We start from the raw sequence: 15,704 nt of genomic DNA, 5'->3' as shown, positions 1-15,704 counted from the left end.
CCCTCCCCCCCCTCTCTCTGTTTTCGCTCTCTCCTAAACCCCTCACCCCACCCCCTTCCCTTTCATCTCCACCCTGTCCCCAAACTAAATGAGTCATTGTACAGAGAAAGCCGTTCGAAAATATTTTTTTTCTTTCCGCCCCCGTGATCACGACCAGTCTTTTTTTAAGAACCCAAGAAAAAAAACAAAAAATAGATCGGAGCGAGGGAGAGAAATAATCGTCCGAGATCCCTCCCTCTTTTTTTTCCTGCTTTCTAAGCGGTTTTGTCTGGAATCACGGGCGGCTGTTAGTATCACCATTTGGTAAATTGACCTCACGGGGTTATTTTTCAAAGCGGCGATTCTAGATTCTCCCAGTAGATGTTTTTCTTTTCTCTTCCCCCTCCCTTCTCTCCACCTTCGTCGCCTCAAAGACGGCAAGAGACCGGAGAGAACAAAAAAAATACTCGAGCAAAGATGGATGAAGCCAGACTCGACAGTCGGCGCCGCCTTTGTTTGTTTCTAAGCGCTACGTTACAGATGTTTAAAAAAAACACACACAAATCTGCGGATTACTACCGTTACCGAACAGATGCTGTCCCTCGGCGGCTTAAAACAAAATAAACCTTAAACTCGACGCTGAAGAGGAAAAAAACTAAGAAGCCGTTTGCTCCGCTCCTCCCGTTCATGGCGATGGGCGGGATTGGAGGTCGATCTTTGGTTTTATTTTCAGACTTTTATTTTCTCTCTTCCCTTCTGATGGTCTCTGACTCATTTTCATCTGCTTTTTTTTGCTAAAACTCTTGTTTAAGGAATGGACGGTTGTTTTTTTTAAAAATAAACGATTGCGATGTTAATTATTTCTCCCCATCCTCATTTAAACCTTAAAATACATTGTTGTTTACTAGTTGGACTGATATTCCAGATTTTAAAAAATAAAATAATCGACTAATAATCGTCGTATTTCAGTGTCCCACCGTCGGTTATTATTCTGGTGTCGATTATCCTTCAGTTTCGTGGCTTTCCTTCGTGTATAAATATATCGCTGGAAATGCTCACTCTTCGAAAAAAACAAAATATTTTCTTTCCTTCCTTTATTCGGTGCCCATCTAAAGTTGACAAAAAAATTACACGATCCTATTTCTCTATTTGTTCGGAAAAAAAATCCAAAAGTGCTGCATCTGTGGGCGGGATTTCGAAGGTTTTGTTCAAATTTGGTCTCGACCTTTTTTGTAAAGATAAGCTGAAATAGTGAATAGCCCTCATTTTTTATCATTTCAAACCGTATTTTGGATAGTTTTCCTCGTTGGACAGCTAGTTTTTGCCTTTTAGTTTGCAGGCCTCAGAATCTTTTGCTCGCCCTTCAAAACGGTTTAAAAATACTTATTTCTATTGATTATGTTGGCAATAAACAGTTCAGTTTTCGAATAGCAAACGCTGTTGTTCATAATTTCACTCCGGGAAATGATCACGCTGGCTCTGTGCCAACATTGATTGCGCAGTTTAAATTTGTAGCGTCGCCATTATAGCTCTTTGAACCCATCGGACATTTCAGTTCATGTTTCCAATGCAGCCTAATATAAAATATTTTTCTGACATTTAATTTTTGATTATGATATGTACTGTACAAGTGTTGACGTAATAAAAATGTAAATGCGTGCTTTCGTTGAACGGCATTTGTACACGTTCTGTTAACTGAATGCAGTGTGGCCCTTTAAAGATTGTAGTTTTAATATTGCTCACTGGAAATTTCAAGGGCTTCAAAAATATTTTATTAACCTGCATTACAAGCTAAGACAAAAAAAACAGTTTAGCTTTTTTCAAAGCGTCTACGTGTCCCAGAGATGTGGACATTAGTAAGGCTACTTAGCATCTTATGGAATAGGTAATCGATCCTGCAAAACAAACCCCGGTTTTGCAGCATATATACAAAAATTGTTTTAACTACTTAATGCAAAATCTGGAGCTTGAAACAACTGGCCTTTGATTCCACGTTGGTGGCTTGTGCTGTAAAGATGGTCATCTTTCAAGTAAAATTGTGACATCCTTCACTTGAAGGAATTATGGTTAATGCTAAGAATCTAAATAAGACTGAGAACACAGTACATTTTGCCAAATGGGCCCATTTTCAGAGTGAATGTTTGGATTTGAATATGCAATTCTGGCATTAAAGAATATTTTTTCAAAATCACTGATCACACATTAGAGGTAGGAGTTTATTATTTTGAACCTAGTGTTTTCAAAAGTGACATAAAAAGTACAAACATAAATTACTGTCATTTATAAAAGATATAGGTTAACACTTGAGCAAGTGGGGATACAAATTTAATTCTGCAAGTGGCAGGTTTGACAATGAACTTATGGAAGAGGAATGAATTGACTGTCAGTTCCTTGAACATGTGATGTTCCAAATGTTCTTAATTTCACACTCACATTTGAAATTCATTCTGGCTTGTACACCTGTCACAGCACAATTAACATTTATCAAAGACACCAGTGGTAGTGGCACACACACCTCGAGCCTTCTGGAGCCTGTGACACAGTTGATCGTAAATCTTTCATTTTTTTGTCATATAAATGATTTGGATGTGACCATAGGAGGTTTAGTTAGTAAGTTTGCAGATGTCACCAAAATTGGAGGTGTAGTGGACAGCAAAGAAGGCTACCTCAAAGTACAATGGGATCTTGTGTGGCAGATGAAGTTTAATTTAGATTAAAAATGCTGTATTTTGGAAAGGCAAATCAGGGCAGGTCTTATACATTTAATGGTAAGGTCCTGATGAGTGTTGTTGAACAGAGTCTCTGAAGTGCAGGTTCATAATTTCTTGAAAATTGAGTCTCAGGCACTTAGGATAGTGAAGAAGGCATTTAGTATGCTTTCCTTGGTCAGAGCATTGAGTATAGGAGTTGGGAAATCATGTTGCAGCTGTACAGGACATTGATTAGACTATGTTTGGAATATTGTATGCACTTCTGGTCTCCCTCCTATAGAAAGGATGTTATGAAACCTGGAAGGGTTTAGAAAAGAACTACAAGGATGTTGCCAGGGTTGGAGGATTTGAGGCTATAGGAATAGGATGAATAGACTGGGACTGATTTCCTTGGAGCGTCTGAGACTTGAGGGGTGATCTGATAGAGATCTATAGAATCATGAGGGACCTTAATGGGGTAAGTAGACAAGGTCTTTTCCCTGGGTTGGGGGACTCCGAAACTAGAGGGCATAGGTTTATGGTGAGAGGGGAAAGATTTAAAAGGGACCTAAGGAAAAATGTTTTTACGCAAAGGGTAGTGCTTGTATGGAGTGAGCTGCCAGAGGAAGTGGTATAGGCTGGTATAATAACAGCATTTAAAAGGCTCCTGGATGGATGTATGAATAGTAAGGGTTAGGACAGATATGGGCCAAGTGCTGGCAAATGGGACTAGATTAATTTAGGATATCTGGTTGGCATGGATGAGTTGGACCGAAGGATCGTCTGTCCATCTCTATGATTCTGTGACTCTACAGTGTCCAGGTGGGTTGGATGCCCATCTTTGCTTCCATTTTTATTTGTCCCGATGTAGCCAGAAACGCTCCTATAATGGCTTCTCTCTCATGTGGTTGCCAGGCGCACCCCCACAGATCTTTCTTGGCATATCCTGTTTGTCATTTAGATGCAGTTCTTCAATGATATTATCTGAAACTTGTTATGTCTAGAACTCACATGAGATTCCTTCATTTATTACAATTCTGGATAGAATACCCCAAGTTGTTCAGTTTCCAGATGAGAGATGACCTGCATCCCTATCTTTATTCACCATTGCCTTGGTTAAAAAGGGTCAATTATGGATACCCTTCTCCCAGACATGAACTTGTGTTTTAAAAGCAGCCAATTCATTTAGGTTCCCTTGAATTAAAATAAATTTATAAGATATGCAAGAAAAAAACAGCAATGCAACACACATTAGAAATGAGATGAATTAAAAAAAGATAAAAGTTTTTAAAAATGCATTAGTCTCTGAATTATTAGCGAAGAACATATAGTTAAATGTGTCTTACAATAGACATTATTGTTCCTTGAACAATTAATTTCACATTCCTTTTGCAGATTATTTGAGATTCTGTAGTTTTATTTCTTTTCAACTATCCTTGAATTCTAGCATTCAGGGTGAGTGTCTTTTTATTGTCCTCTTTCCTTTTATCTCCTGTAGCACTCTGTGGGAAATTCTGTACCTGCAGTGCAAGGATAACCTGGGAATAGTTCTTTAACTGTAACCTTCACAGCATATGTGCATTCAAAACCAAGCTGGTACACACCAAAATATACAGTCCCACTAGCGCCCTTCACAGTGTTTTCAAAACTGGCTTTTTAACTGCCGTGATTGTGTCTGCTCTTTGGGCCAGGGATTGTCAGCCCTTTATTACCTTTGTAGTCACAGATCACAGTCCAGTCTGTTTTTGCAGTTTCTTTGACACTACAAGGCCTTAAGTTCCATTGCTATTTCTCTTTCCAAACAGCCAGTTAACTTACATCCAAAGCCACAAGTTAAAATGCCCACAGTGCTTCATGGTTATGATGCGTTATCATAACAAAACACAGTGTCACATTCCACATGAATGGTTGATATCATCCATCTCTAATTCACCACTGGTTTCCCAGATCAATCTACTTTTGTCATGCTGCTTGTTCAACATCCAGTATTGGACAAGCAGGAGGTCCTTCTATTTAAATATTGTAAAGTTCACAACCATCAAACTCTAGGTATTAACCCCACCCATCATAGAGTTTTACAGTTTAACAACATGAAAAGAGACTCATTGTGTTAATGCTGGTCGTCAACCACTGTCTAGTCAGTTTCCAGCTTTTGGCTTGTGCCTATGATGCCTCAAATGATTATCTAAATACTACTTAAATTGAGTGATGGTTCTTGCTTCTCCCAGCCTTTTAGAAGGTGAATTCCAGATAACCAGCATCCTAAGGGTGAAACAGGATTTCTTAATTCCTATCTAACTTTCCTGTCATTTACATTAAATCTAACCTTTTGATTATTGATCTCTGTACTCGGGAAATTTTTTCTTCCAATCTATGCCCCTTTATAACTTTTTACATGTCAGTCAGGTTTCCCCCTCAGCCTTCTCTGTTCTAAGGAAAACAACTGTAGACCAGAAAGTTTCTCTGCATTGCAGAAACACCTCTGACAAGGCAACATCCTGGTGAATTTCATCTGCACCCTCTCTATTGCAGTCAATTCCTGCCTGTAATATGTACAGTTGTTGTTGCCACAGTACTCAAGCCAATCCCTACCTGACATACAGTGCCATCAAAACTTCTCTGCTTTTGTATTCAGTGCTTTAGATAATAAAGGCAAGTAGCCCATATGCCTTCTTAGCCACTTTATCAAGATGTCCCGTTGCTCACAAGAATTTATGGTCATATGTATATTGAGATTGAAACAACCAGCCACTGTGGCAGCCACTCCATCCTATTTGATCTTGAACTGATTTGCCTTTTTTTAATTACAAAAATATACTTTATTCTTAAAAACTCTGTGTAATATACATCTTATAAATGCACTTCTGCTCTGTACAGTATCATATCAAGAAAACAAACAAAAGATTGGAGTTTGACTCTATCCAAAAAAAACCCTCTCACACATACAATACTATATTTACGTACATGTGGCTTTTGCCTGAAACATCGATTTTCCTGCTGCTCAGATGCTGCCTGACCTGTGCTTCTCCAGTGCCACACTCTTGACTCAGGATCTCTTACATGTCTATGGCACAGATTCTTGTCCCATGACAAACTGACTCAGCTGGCTTGCCTAACCTGAAAGACCCTGCAGTTTTCCAATATAGAATCTCACTGCTTTTTAACTACTTTATTCCAGAATATTGCCTTCGATATCTGACACAGAAGCCTACTTTCTACATTGATGACACTATGAAGAACTGACAGCATCAGCTTTTCATTTGTCAATTAGTTTGATAAAGAATTCCAGTTACCTTTTCTGCAGCATGTTGAGTTAGTGTATATGTTATTTTATATTAATTAGGTATTAACAACAAAATAGAGCAGGTAAAAAGTGCTGTTACTCGCATGTGGAATAAATGTAGAGAAGTCTGTAACAAATGCTTCACACTTGAACAAAGTCTGAGTAAGGTGATCCGAAAGCTGAGAAATAGCTTAAAATTCCTTACGTGCTTATACAGTAGGAAGTTCACTATATTAACTGACCACCAAGCCCTTGCAATCATACTTGCTTTAAAGAAAGGACTACCATTCCTAGTGGCAGCACTGTGGCTTCAGAGATAGGTGTTAATTTTTCTGGCGCATCAGATTACAGATATTACAGATCATTAGTCAGCAGATCATGCAAATGTAGACATTCCATTGAGATTTCCCATGAGGACTGCTCGATTTCTAGCCTGAGTTACTTGTAAATAACTTTATATTCACAATTAGCATACCAGTGTCTGTCAGCGAAATTAATGAAGAAACTTAAAGGGTCTGGTGGATAGTGATGTGCTCAACCAAGTCACAGATGGGTGGCCCAAAGAATGTAATAGTGAGAAATTGCGTGAGTATTTCACCAAAGAATTAACTAACTGTAGATCAATGCCACCTCCTAATGCATTTAAAAGTCATTATTCCGCCAAGGTTGCCAGAAGAAATGTATCACAAAGACATACGGATAATTCATATAAATTCAGTAGCAAGGTGACTTGGTGAGTCACTGTACTGCATTTTATACGTGGTACACTCTACAGCCATTGTTCACCAATGACGGGAGTGAATGGTCAAAAAGATTAATGGGGTACCAATCCAGCCAACTGGTTACCGATCAATGCCCAAAATGTTGACTTTCCTGCTCCTTGGATGCTACCTGACCTGCTATGCTTTTTCCAGCACCATACTTTTCAACTACTGTAAAGAAACAAACAGCATTTGTGACAATGTATATACATAAGAGATTTTTAATGAATAAAGCATATGTTTGAAATAAAAAAAAGTGTTGGACAGGCTTGGGGCAGCTGCAGCCAAGATGCAATGGGGTAAGACCACTGTCTGAGGTCTTCCTGCTGAAGTTAATTGAAGGCCAGTTTAGTTACTGGACCCTCCTGGTACCTCACATGTATGTAAATATAGTATTGTGTGTGTGTGTGTGTGTGAGAGAGGTCTTTTATTTTGGATCGAGTCAAACTCCAATGTTTTGTTTGTTTCCTTGATATGATACTGTACAGAGCAGAACTGCATTTGTGATGACATATATTACACAGATTTTTTAAGAATAAAGTATATTTTTGAAATTAAAAAAGGCAAATCAGTTCAAGATCAAATAGGATGTAGTGGCTAGCACAGACTGTTTCAATCTCAATATACATATGACCACAAATTCTTGTGAGTAATGGACATTTTGATAAAATGGCTAAGAAGGCATATGGGATACTTGCCTTTATTAGTTGAAGCACTGAATACAAAAGCAGAGAAGTTTTGATGGCACTGTATGTCAGGTAGGAATTGGCTAGAGTTCTGTGGCAACCAGAACTGTATATATTACAGGCACGATGTGACTGCAGTAGAGAGGGTGCAGATGAAATTCACCAGGATGTTGTCAGATAGTTAGAAACTAGGCCAGTTTGACTGATAATGTTGCATTGGGAGACTGCTGTAGTCAACAATTGAGAAAGCGATAGTACAACGTTTAGGAATTCAAATCATGTTCATATTAAATGGTCTTATGGAAGGGAAATCATATTTCATGTGACATATTTGGATTTCCAAAGGCTGTTGATAAAGTGGCATAAGTTTTTATTATACAATCTAAGAGCTCATGATGAGTATATTAGCATGGAAGAGGAATATCAATCAGGAAGCAAAGTGTTGAGATAAATGGATCGTTTTCAGGTTTGAAAACTGCAACTCATGGGGTGCTACAGGGACTTCAACAATTTAATCTGTATGAGTGACCTAGATGAAAGAACAGTGTATTAGAGCAACATTTGTTGGTTGTACAAATGGGAAGCAATTTGTGAGGAACAATCAGAGTCTGAAAAGGGATAGAGATAAAGTGATTTGGTAAAGATTTGGCCAATGGAATATAATGAAGGAAAATGTGAGGTTATCCATTTAGGTAGAATGGCTAGTAAAGCAGAATATTATTTTAATGGAGAGGAGAAACTGCAGAAGTCTGAAGTACTGAGCAACTTGTGTATTGTCATACACCAGTCACAAATGTTATGATGAATGTACAACAATAATTAGGAAACCATATATGTTGTTAGATGTTTTTGCAAGAGGAATGGACTATAAAAATAGGGAAGTCTTTTGCAACAATTCACATTTATTGGTGAGACCTCAGCGAGAATACTACATGCAGCTTTGGCCTCCTTATTTGCATGAATGAATAAGCTGTAATTTTACTGAATATACATGATTCTGAGAGGGTGTCAGAGGGTAGCTATTGAGAGGATGTTTTCCCTTCTGGTGAAATCTTGAGACAGAGAAGCGCAACTTCAAAATAAAGGGGTCTTCAGATGGAAATTAGGGGTGGAACCTTGTGTTCTTCTCTGTGATAAATTGGCTACAGGGTGGGTTTAACGTGATGAGAGGGTGGGAACACTGCCACCTTTCCACTTCCACCCTAGTTGCAAATGAATCCATAAAACATAGGATTAAAAGATGATGGCTAGTCTGATAAATTTTACTTTCCTGCCATATCCCTATAACCCTTGATTCCCTCGCTGATTAAAAATCTTACTAAATCTTGAACATATTGACTGACCCAGCCTTTGTGGCAGAGGATTCTGCAGATTCATTACTCTCTGAGAAAACAAATTCCTCCTCATCTCTGTCCTCACTAGTCATAGAGCTGTATAGCATGGAAACAGAACCTTTGGTCCAACTTGTCCATGCTGATCAGAAATCCTAAATTAATCTAGTCCTATTTGCCAGCGTTTGTCCCATGTCCCTCTGCTCCTTTCCTATTCACGTACCCATCCAGGTGCCTTTTAAATGTTGCAATTGTATCAGCCTCCACCACTTCCTCTGGCAGCTCATTCCATACACTCAGCACCCTCTGCATGGAAAAAGTTGCCCCTTAGGTCCTTTTTAAATCTTTCCCATCTCACCTTAAACCTATGCCCTCTAGTTTTGGACACCCCCATTCCTGGAGAAAAGACTTCAGTCTATTCACCCTCTTCCTGTAGCTCAAACCCTCCAATCTGGCAACAACTTTGTAAATCTTTTCTGAACCCTTTCAAGTTTCACAACATCCTTCCAATTAGCGGTTCCTTACTTTGCCAGTTCTCTGGTCCTAGATTATCCCACAAGGAGAAACAGCCACTCTGCATCTGTCCTGTCAAGCCCTGAAAGAATCTTGTATGTTTCAATAACATTACCTCTCAATTCTTCTGAATGCCAATGAATATAAGCCCAACCTACTCAATCTTTCCTTGTAAGACAATCCTCCATACCCAGGATCAACCAAGTGAACCATTTCTAAACTGACTGCAATGTCAGTATATCTTTTCTTAGATAAGGGGACCAAAATGATCACAATAGTCTAAGTGTTGTCTAACTAGTGTTTTGTATAAGTTTAGCAAGATTTGCCTGTTTTGTACTACATTTCCTTTGAAACAAAGGCCTGCATTCCATTTACCTCCTGCTAAACATATATGCTAGCTTTACTTAATGTATGGAGGAGTACTCCTAAACCCCTCTAAGCAGCAGCTTTCTGCAGTCTTCCAACATTTAATTAACGTTTGGCTCCTTTGCACTTCTTTCCAAAGTGCATAATGTCTTTTCCTTTCCCACATTATGAACTGCGGATCATTCGGGAGGCAGAGGTGGTCATAGATCAGAGCTTTAGGGAAGTAGTTACTCCGAAAATTATAGAGAGATGGGTGACAGTGAGGGGGAGTGGGAGGAAGCAGCCAGTGCAGGGACCCCCTGCGGTCATTCCCCTCAAGAACAAGTATACCATTTTGGATACTTGTGGGGGGGATGACTTACCAGGGGTAAGCAACGAGGTTCAGGCCTCTGGCACGGAGCCTGTCCCCGTTGCTCAGAAGGGAAGGGTGGTGAAAGGTAGAGCGATAGTTATTGGGGACTCAATAGTGAGGGGCACAGATAGGCGGTTTTGCGGGGGCGACAGAGACTCACGATTGGGATGTTGCCTCCCAGGTGCAAGGGTACGTGATGTCTCTGATCATGTTTTCCAGGTCCTTAAGGGGGAGGGGGAGCAGCCCCAGATCGTGGTCCACGTTGGCACCAACGACATAGGTAGGAAGAGGGGTGAGGATGTTAGACAGGCTTTCAGGGAGCTAGGTTGGAAGCTCAGAGCGAGAACGAACAGAGTTGTTGTCTCTGGTTTGTTATCCGTGCCATGTGATAGAGAGTCGAGGAATAGGGAGAGAGAGGAGTTAAATGCGTGGCTACAGGGGTGGTGCAGGAGGGAGGGATTCTGGTATTTGGATAACTGGGGTTCTTTCTGGGGAAGGTGGGACATCTATAAACAGGATGGTCTACACCTGAACCTGAGGGGCACCAGTATCCTTGGGGGGAGGTTTGCTAGTACTCTTTGGGAGGGTTTAAACTAACTCTGCAGGGGCATGGGAACCTGGAGTGTAGCTTTAGGGTACAGGACCTTGAGTGTAGGGAGGTTAGGAACCTGGCATCGATCTCGAAGGAGGGTGCCTGTAAACAGGAAGGTGGCTTGAAGTGTGTATACTTCAATGCCAGAAGTATAAGAAATAAGGTAGGTGAGCTTGCAGCATGGGTTGGTACCTGGGACTTCGATGTTGTGGCCATTACAGAGACATGGGTAGAACAGGGACAGGAATGGCTGTTGCAGGTTCCAGGGTTTAAATGTTTTAGTAGGGTCAGAGATGGGGGTAAAAGAGGGGGAGGTGTGGCATTGCATGTCAAGGATAGTATTACAGCAGTAGAAAGGGTGATGGAGGAAGACTTGCCATCTGAGGTAGTGTGGGCGGAGGTTAGAAATAGGAAAGGTGAGGTCACCCTGTTAGGAGTTTTCTACAGGCCTCCTAATAGTCCGAGAGAAGTAGAGGAAAGTATTGCGAGGATGATTCAGGAGAAGAGTGAAAGTAGCAGGGTGGTTGTTATGGGGGACTTTAACTTCCCAGATATTGACTGGGAAAGCTATAGCTCGAGTTTGTTAGATGGGTCGGTGTTTGTCCAATGTGTGCAGGAGGGTTTCCTGACACAATATGTAGACAGGCCAACAAGAGGTGAGGCTATACTGGATTTGGTTCTAGGTAATGAACCAGGCCAGGTGTTAGACTTGGAGGTAGGTGAGCACTTCGGGGGCAGTGACCACAACTCGGTGACTTTTACTCTAGTGATGGAGAGGGATAAGTGTGCACTGCAGGGCAACAGTTATAGCTGGGGGCAGGGAAATTATGATGCGGTGAAGCATGACTTAGGATGCGTGGATTGGAAAAATAGGCTTCAAGGGAAGAACACAAATGATATGTGGAGATTGTTCAAGGAACAGCTAATGGGTGTCCTTGATAAGTATGTACCAGTCAGGCAGGGAGTAAAGGGTCTTGTGAGGGAGCCGTGGTTTAACAAGGAATTGGAATCCCTTGTGAAAGGGAAGAGGGCGGCCTATATAAAGATGAGGCGTAAAGGTTCAGTTGGGGCGATTGATAGTTATAAGGTAGCCAGGAAGGATCTAAAGAGAGAACTAAGAGCAGTGAGAAGGGGACATGAAAAGTCCTTAGTTGGTAGGATTAGGGAAAACCCAAAGGCTTTCTATAGGTATGTCAGGAAGAAAAGGATGACTAGGGTAGGTATCGGTCCAGTCAAGGATAGTAGTGGGAAGTTGTGTGTGGAGGTGGAGGAGATCGGTGAGACACTAAATCAATACTTTTCGTCAGTATTCACTCAGGAACAGGACACTGTTGCCGATGTGAATACTGAGTCACAATTAATTAGAATGGACGGCTTTGAGGTATGTAGGGAAGAGGTGTTGGAAATTCTGGAAAGGATGAAAATAGATAAGTCCCCTGGGCCTGATGGCATTTATCCTAGGATCCTCTGGGAAGCTAGGGAGGAGATAGCGGAGCCATTGGCCTTGATTTTTATGTCGTCGTTGTCTACGGGAATAGTGCCAGAAGACTGGAGGATAGCGAATGTGGTCCCCTTGTTCAAAAAGGGGAGCAGGGATAGCCCGAGTAACTATAGGCCAGTAAGTCTCACTTCTGTTGTGGGCAAAGTCTTAGAGAGAATTGTAAGGGATAGGATTTATGAACATCTGGATAGGAATAATGTGATCAAGGATAGTCAGCATGGTTTTGTGAAGGGCAGGTCGTGCCTCACAAACCTTATTGAGTTCTTTGAGAAGGTGACCAAGGAAGTGGATGAGGGTAAAGCAGTAGATGTGGTGTATATGGATTTTAGCAATGCATTCGATAAGGTACCCCATGGCAGGCTAATGCAAAAACTACGGAGGTATGGCATTGAGGGTGCATTAGAGGTTTGGATTAGGAATTGGCTGGCTGGAAGGAGACAGAGGGTAGTAGTTGATGGTATAGGTTCATCTTGGAGCGCAGTTACTAGCGGTGTTCCACAAGGATCTGTTTTGGGACCATTGCTGTTTGTCATTTTTATAAATGACCTGGAGGAGGGGCTTGAAGGCTGGGTGAGCAAGTTTGCGGATGACACGAAAGTCGGTGGAGTTGTGGACAGCGAAGAAGGATGTGGCAGGTTACAGCGGGATATAGATAAGTTGCAGAGCTGGGCAGTAAGGTGGCAAATGGAATTCAATGTAGCTAAGTGTGAAGTCATTCACTTTGGTAGGAGTAACAAGAATATGGATTACTGGGCTAATTGTAGACTACTTGGTAGTGTGGATGAGCAGAGGGATCTTGGTGTCCATGTACACAGATCTTTGAAAGTTGCCACCCAGGTAAATTGTGCTGTGAAGAAGGCATATGGTGTACTGGGCTTTATTGGCAGAGGAATTGAGTTCCGGAGTCCTGAGGTCATGTTGCAGTTGTATAAGACTCTGGTGCGGCCTCATCTGGAGTATTGTGTGCAGTTTTGGTCGCCATATTATAGGAAGGATGTGGAGGCATTGGAACGAGTGCAGAGGAGGTTTACCAGGATGTTGCCTGGCATGGTAGGAAGATCGTATGAGGAAAGGCTGAGGCACTTGGGGCTTTTCTCATTGGAGAAAAGAAGGTTTGGGGAGGTTTGATAGAGGTGTACAAGATGATTAGGGGTTTAGATAGGGTTGACAGTGAGAACCTTTTTCCGCTAATGAAGTCAGCTGTTACTAGGGGACACAGCTTTAAATTAAAGGGTGGTAGGTATAGGTCAGATGTTAGGGGTAGATTTTTTACTCAGGGGGTTGTGAGTTCATGGAATGCCCTGCCAGTAGCAGTGGTGGACTCTCCCTCTTTATGGTCATTTAAGCGGGCATTGGACAAGCATATGGAGGTTATTGGGCTAGTGTAGGTTAGGTAGGCTTCGGTCGGCGCAACATCGAGGGCCGAAGGGCCTGTACTGCGCTGTATTTTTCTATGTTCTATGTTCTATTATATTCCATGTATGAATTTTTTTGCCCATTTGCTTAATCTGTCTGTATCCCTCTACAGTCTCTTTGTGCCATCCTTAAATATAAGGAGCAAGAGGGTAACCAGAGAACGGGTTGGCCTACTCAAGGACAAAGGAGGAAAGTTATTTTTGCAAGGTTTGTGAAGGTTTGTAGCTCAGGTTGAGGTTTAGGGTGTAGGTTTGCTCGCTGAGCTGTAGGTTTGGTATCCAGATGTTTCATTACCTGGCTAGGTAACATCATCAGTGGCGACCTCCAAGTGAAGCGAAGCTGTTGTCTCCTGCTTTCTATTTATATGTTTGTCCTGGATGGGGTTCTTGGGGTTTGTGATGATGTCATTTCCTGTTTGTTTCTGAGGGGTTGATAGATAATATCTGGATCTATGTGTTTGTTTATGACGTTGTGGTTGGAGTGCCAGGCCTCTAGGAATTCTCTGACATGTCTTTGCTTAGCCTGTCCCAGGATAGATGTGTTGTCCCAGTTGGAATGGTGGTTTTTTTTCATCTGTGTGTAGGGCTACGAGGGAGAGAGGGTCGTGTCTTTTTCTGGCTAGTTGGTGTTCGTGTATCCTGGTGGCTAACTTTCTTCCTGTTTGTCCTACGTAGTGTTTGTGGCAATCCTTGCATGGAATTTTGTAGATGACGTTGGTTTTGAGTTGGATCTTTTAAGTTTGTTAGTTATACGTGGAGGAAAGTTATACGTGGAGTCAGAGGAAATGGGTGAGATTCTTAACGAGTACTTTGCATCAGTATTTGCCGAAGAGAGGGACCTGATGGATGTTGAGGTTAGGGGTAGATATTTGATTACTCTTGGTCAACTTAACATAAGGAAGGAGGAAGTGTTGGGTATTCTTAAAGGCATTGAGGTAGACAAGTCCCCAGGTCCGGATGGGATCTACCCCAGGTTAATGAGGGAAGCGAGAGAGGAAATAGCTGTGGTCTTATCAGATATCTTTGCCGTATCCTTGAACACAGGTGAGGTCCCGGAGGACTGGAGAATTGTTAATGTTGTGCCCTTGTTTAAGAAAGGTAGCAGGGATAATCCAGGTACTTCTATACGGGTGAGCCTAACATCAGTGGTAGGGAAGCTTCTACAGAAAATTCTGAGGGATAGGATCTATTTGGAGAGATAGGATCTATTCCCTATTGGAAGAAAATGGGCTTATCAGTGATAGGCAACATGGTTTTGTGCAGGAAAGGTCATGTCTTACCAACTTAATAGAATTATTTGAGGAAGTGATAAAGTTGATTGATATGGGAAGGGCTGCAGATGTCATATACATGGACTTCAGTAAGGTTCGCCATGTAGGCTGATGGAGAAAGTGAAATCGCTTTCAGGGCGTACTAGCTAGATGGACAAAGAACTGGCTGGGCAACAGGAGACAGAGAGTAGGAGTGGAAAGGAGTTTCTCAAAATGGGGACCTGTGACAGGGATCCGTGTTGGGACCACTGTTGTTTGTGATATACATAAATGATTTGGAAAGAGGTATAGGTGGTCTGATTAGCAAGTTTGCAGATGACACTAAGATTGGTGGAGTAGCAGATAGTGAAGGGGACTGTCAGAGAATGTAGCAGAATATAGATAGATTGGAGAGTTGGGCAGAGAAATGGCAGATGGAGTTCAATCCAGGTAAATGTGAGGTGATGCATTTTAAAAGATCCAAGAGCGAACTATATAGTTAATGGAAAAGTGCTGGGGAAAATTGATGTACAGAGAAATCTGGGTTTTCACGTCCATTGTTCTCTGAAGGTGGCAACGCAAGTCATAGAGTGGTCAAGAAGGCATATGGCATGCTCTCCTTCATCGGACGGGGTATTGAGTACGAGAATTGGCAAGTCAGGTTACAGTTGTATAAGACCTTGGTTCGGCCACATTTAGTTCTGGTCGCCGCATTACCAAAAGGATGTGGATGCTTTGGAGAGGGTGCAGAGGAGGTTCACTAGGATGTTGCCTAGTATGGAGGCCACTAGCTATGAAGAGAGGTTGACTAGATCAGGATTATTTTCATTAGAAAGACAGAGGTTAAGGGGGGACCTGACTGAGGTCTACAATATCATGAGAGGTATAAACAGGGTGGATAGCAAGAAGTTTTTTCCGACAGCTGGGGACTCAATTACTAGGGGTCACGTGTTCAAATTGAGAGGGGAAAGTTTCAGCAGAGATA

General features: G+C 41.7%; 1 protein-coding gene across 6 annotated transcripts in view; it reads left to right on the top strand.

The window, feature by feature from the left end:
• The window catches only part of bicral (BICRA like chromatin remodeling complex associated protein), a 91,443-nt gene that overhangs the window by 12,752 nt on the left and 62,987 nt on the right, over positions 1 to 15,704 (top strand). For 2 of the 6 annotated variants that reach the window (XM_072580693.1, XM_072580694.1), the window contains exon 3: positions 414 to 688. The exons of 3 other annotated variants lie outside the window; for them this stretch is intronic. In XM_072580693.1, the coding sequence (XP_072436794.1) occupies positions 667 to 688 (22 nt within the window). In that variant the 5' untranslated portion in view covers positions 414 to 666. Of the gene's footprint in view, positions 1 to 88; positions 689 to 15,704 lie in introns of those variants that run through there. One more of the 6 variants, XM_072580692.1, reaches the window with a different exon arrangement.

Source organism: Chiloscyllium punctatum, chromosome 11, assembly GCF_047496795.1.
Source record: "Chiloscyllium punctatum isolate Juve2018m chromosome 11, sChiPun1.3, whole genome shotgun sequence".
NCBI lineage: Eukaryota > Metazoa > Chordata > Chondrichthyes > Orectolobiformes > Hemiscylliidae > Chiloscyllium > Chiloscyllium punctatum.
The sequence above is the reverse complement of the archived record's forward strand: the minus strand, read 5'-3'. Positions and strand labels throughout refer to the sequence as shown.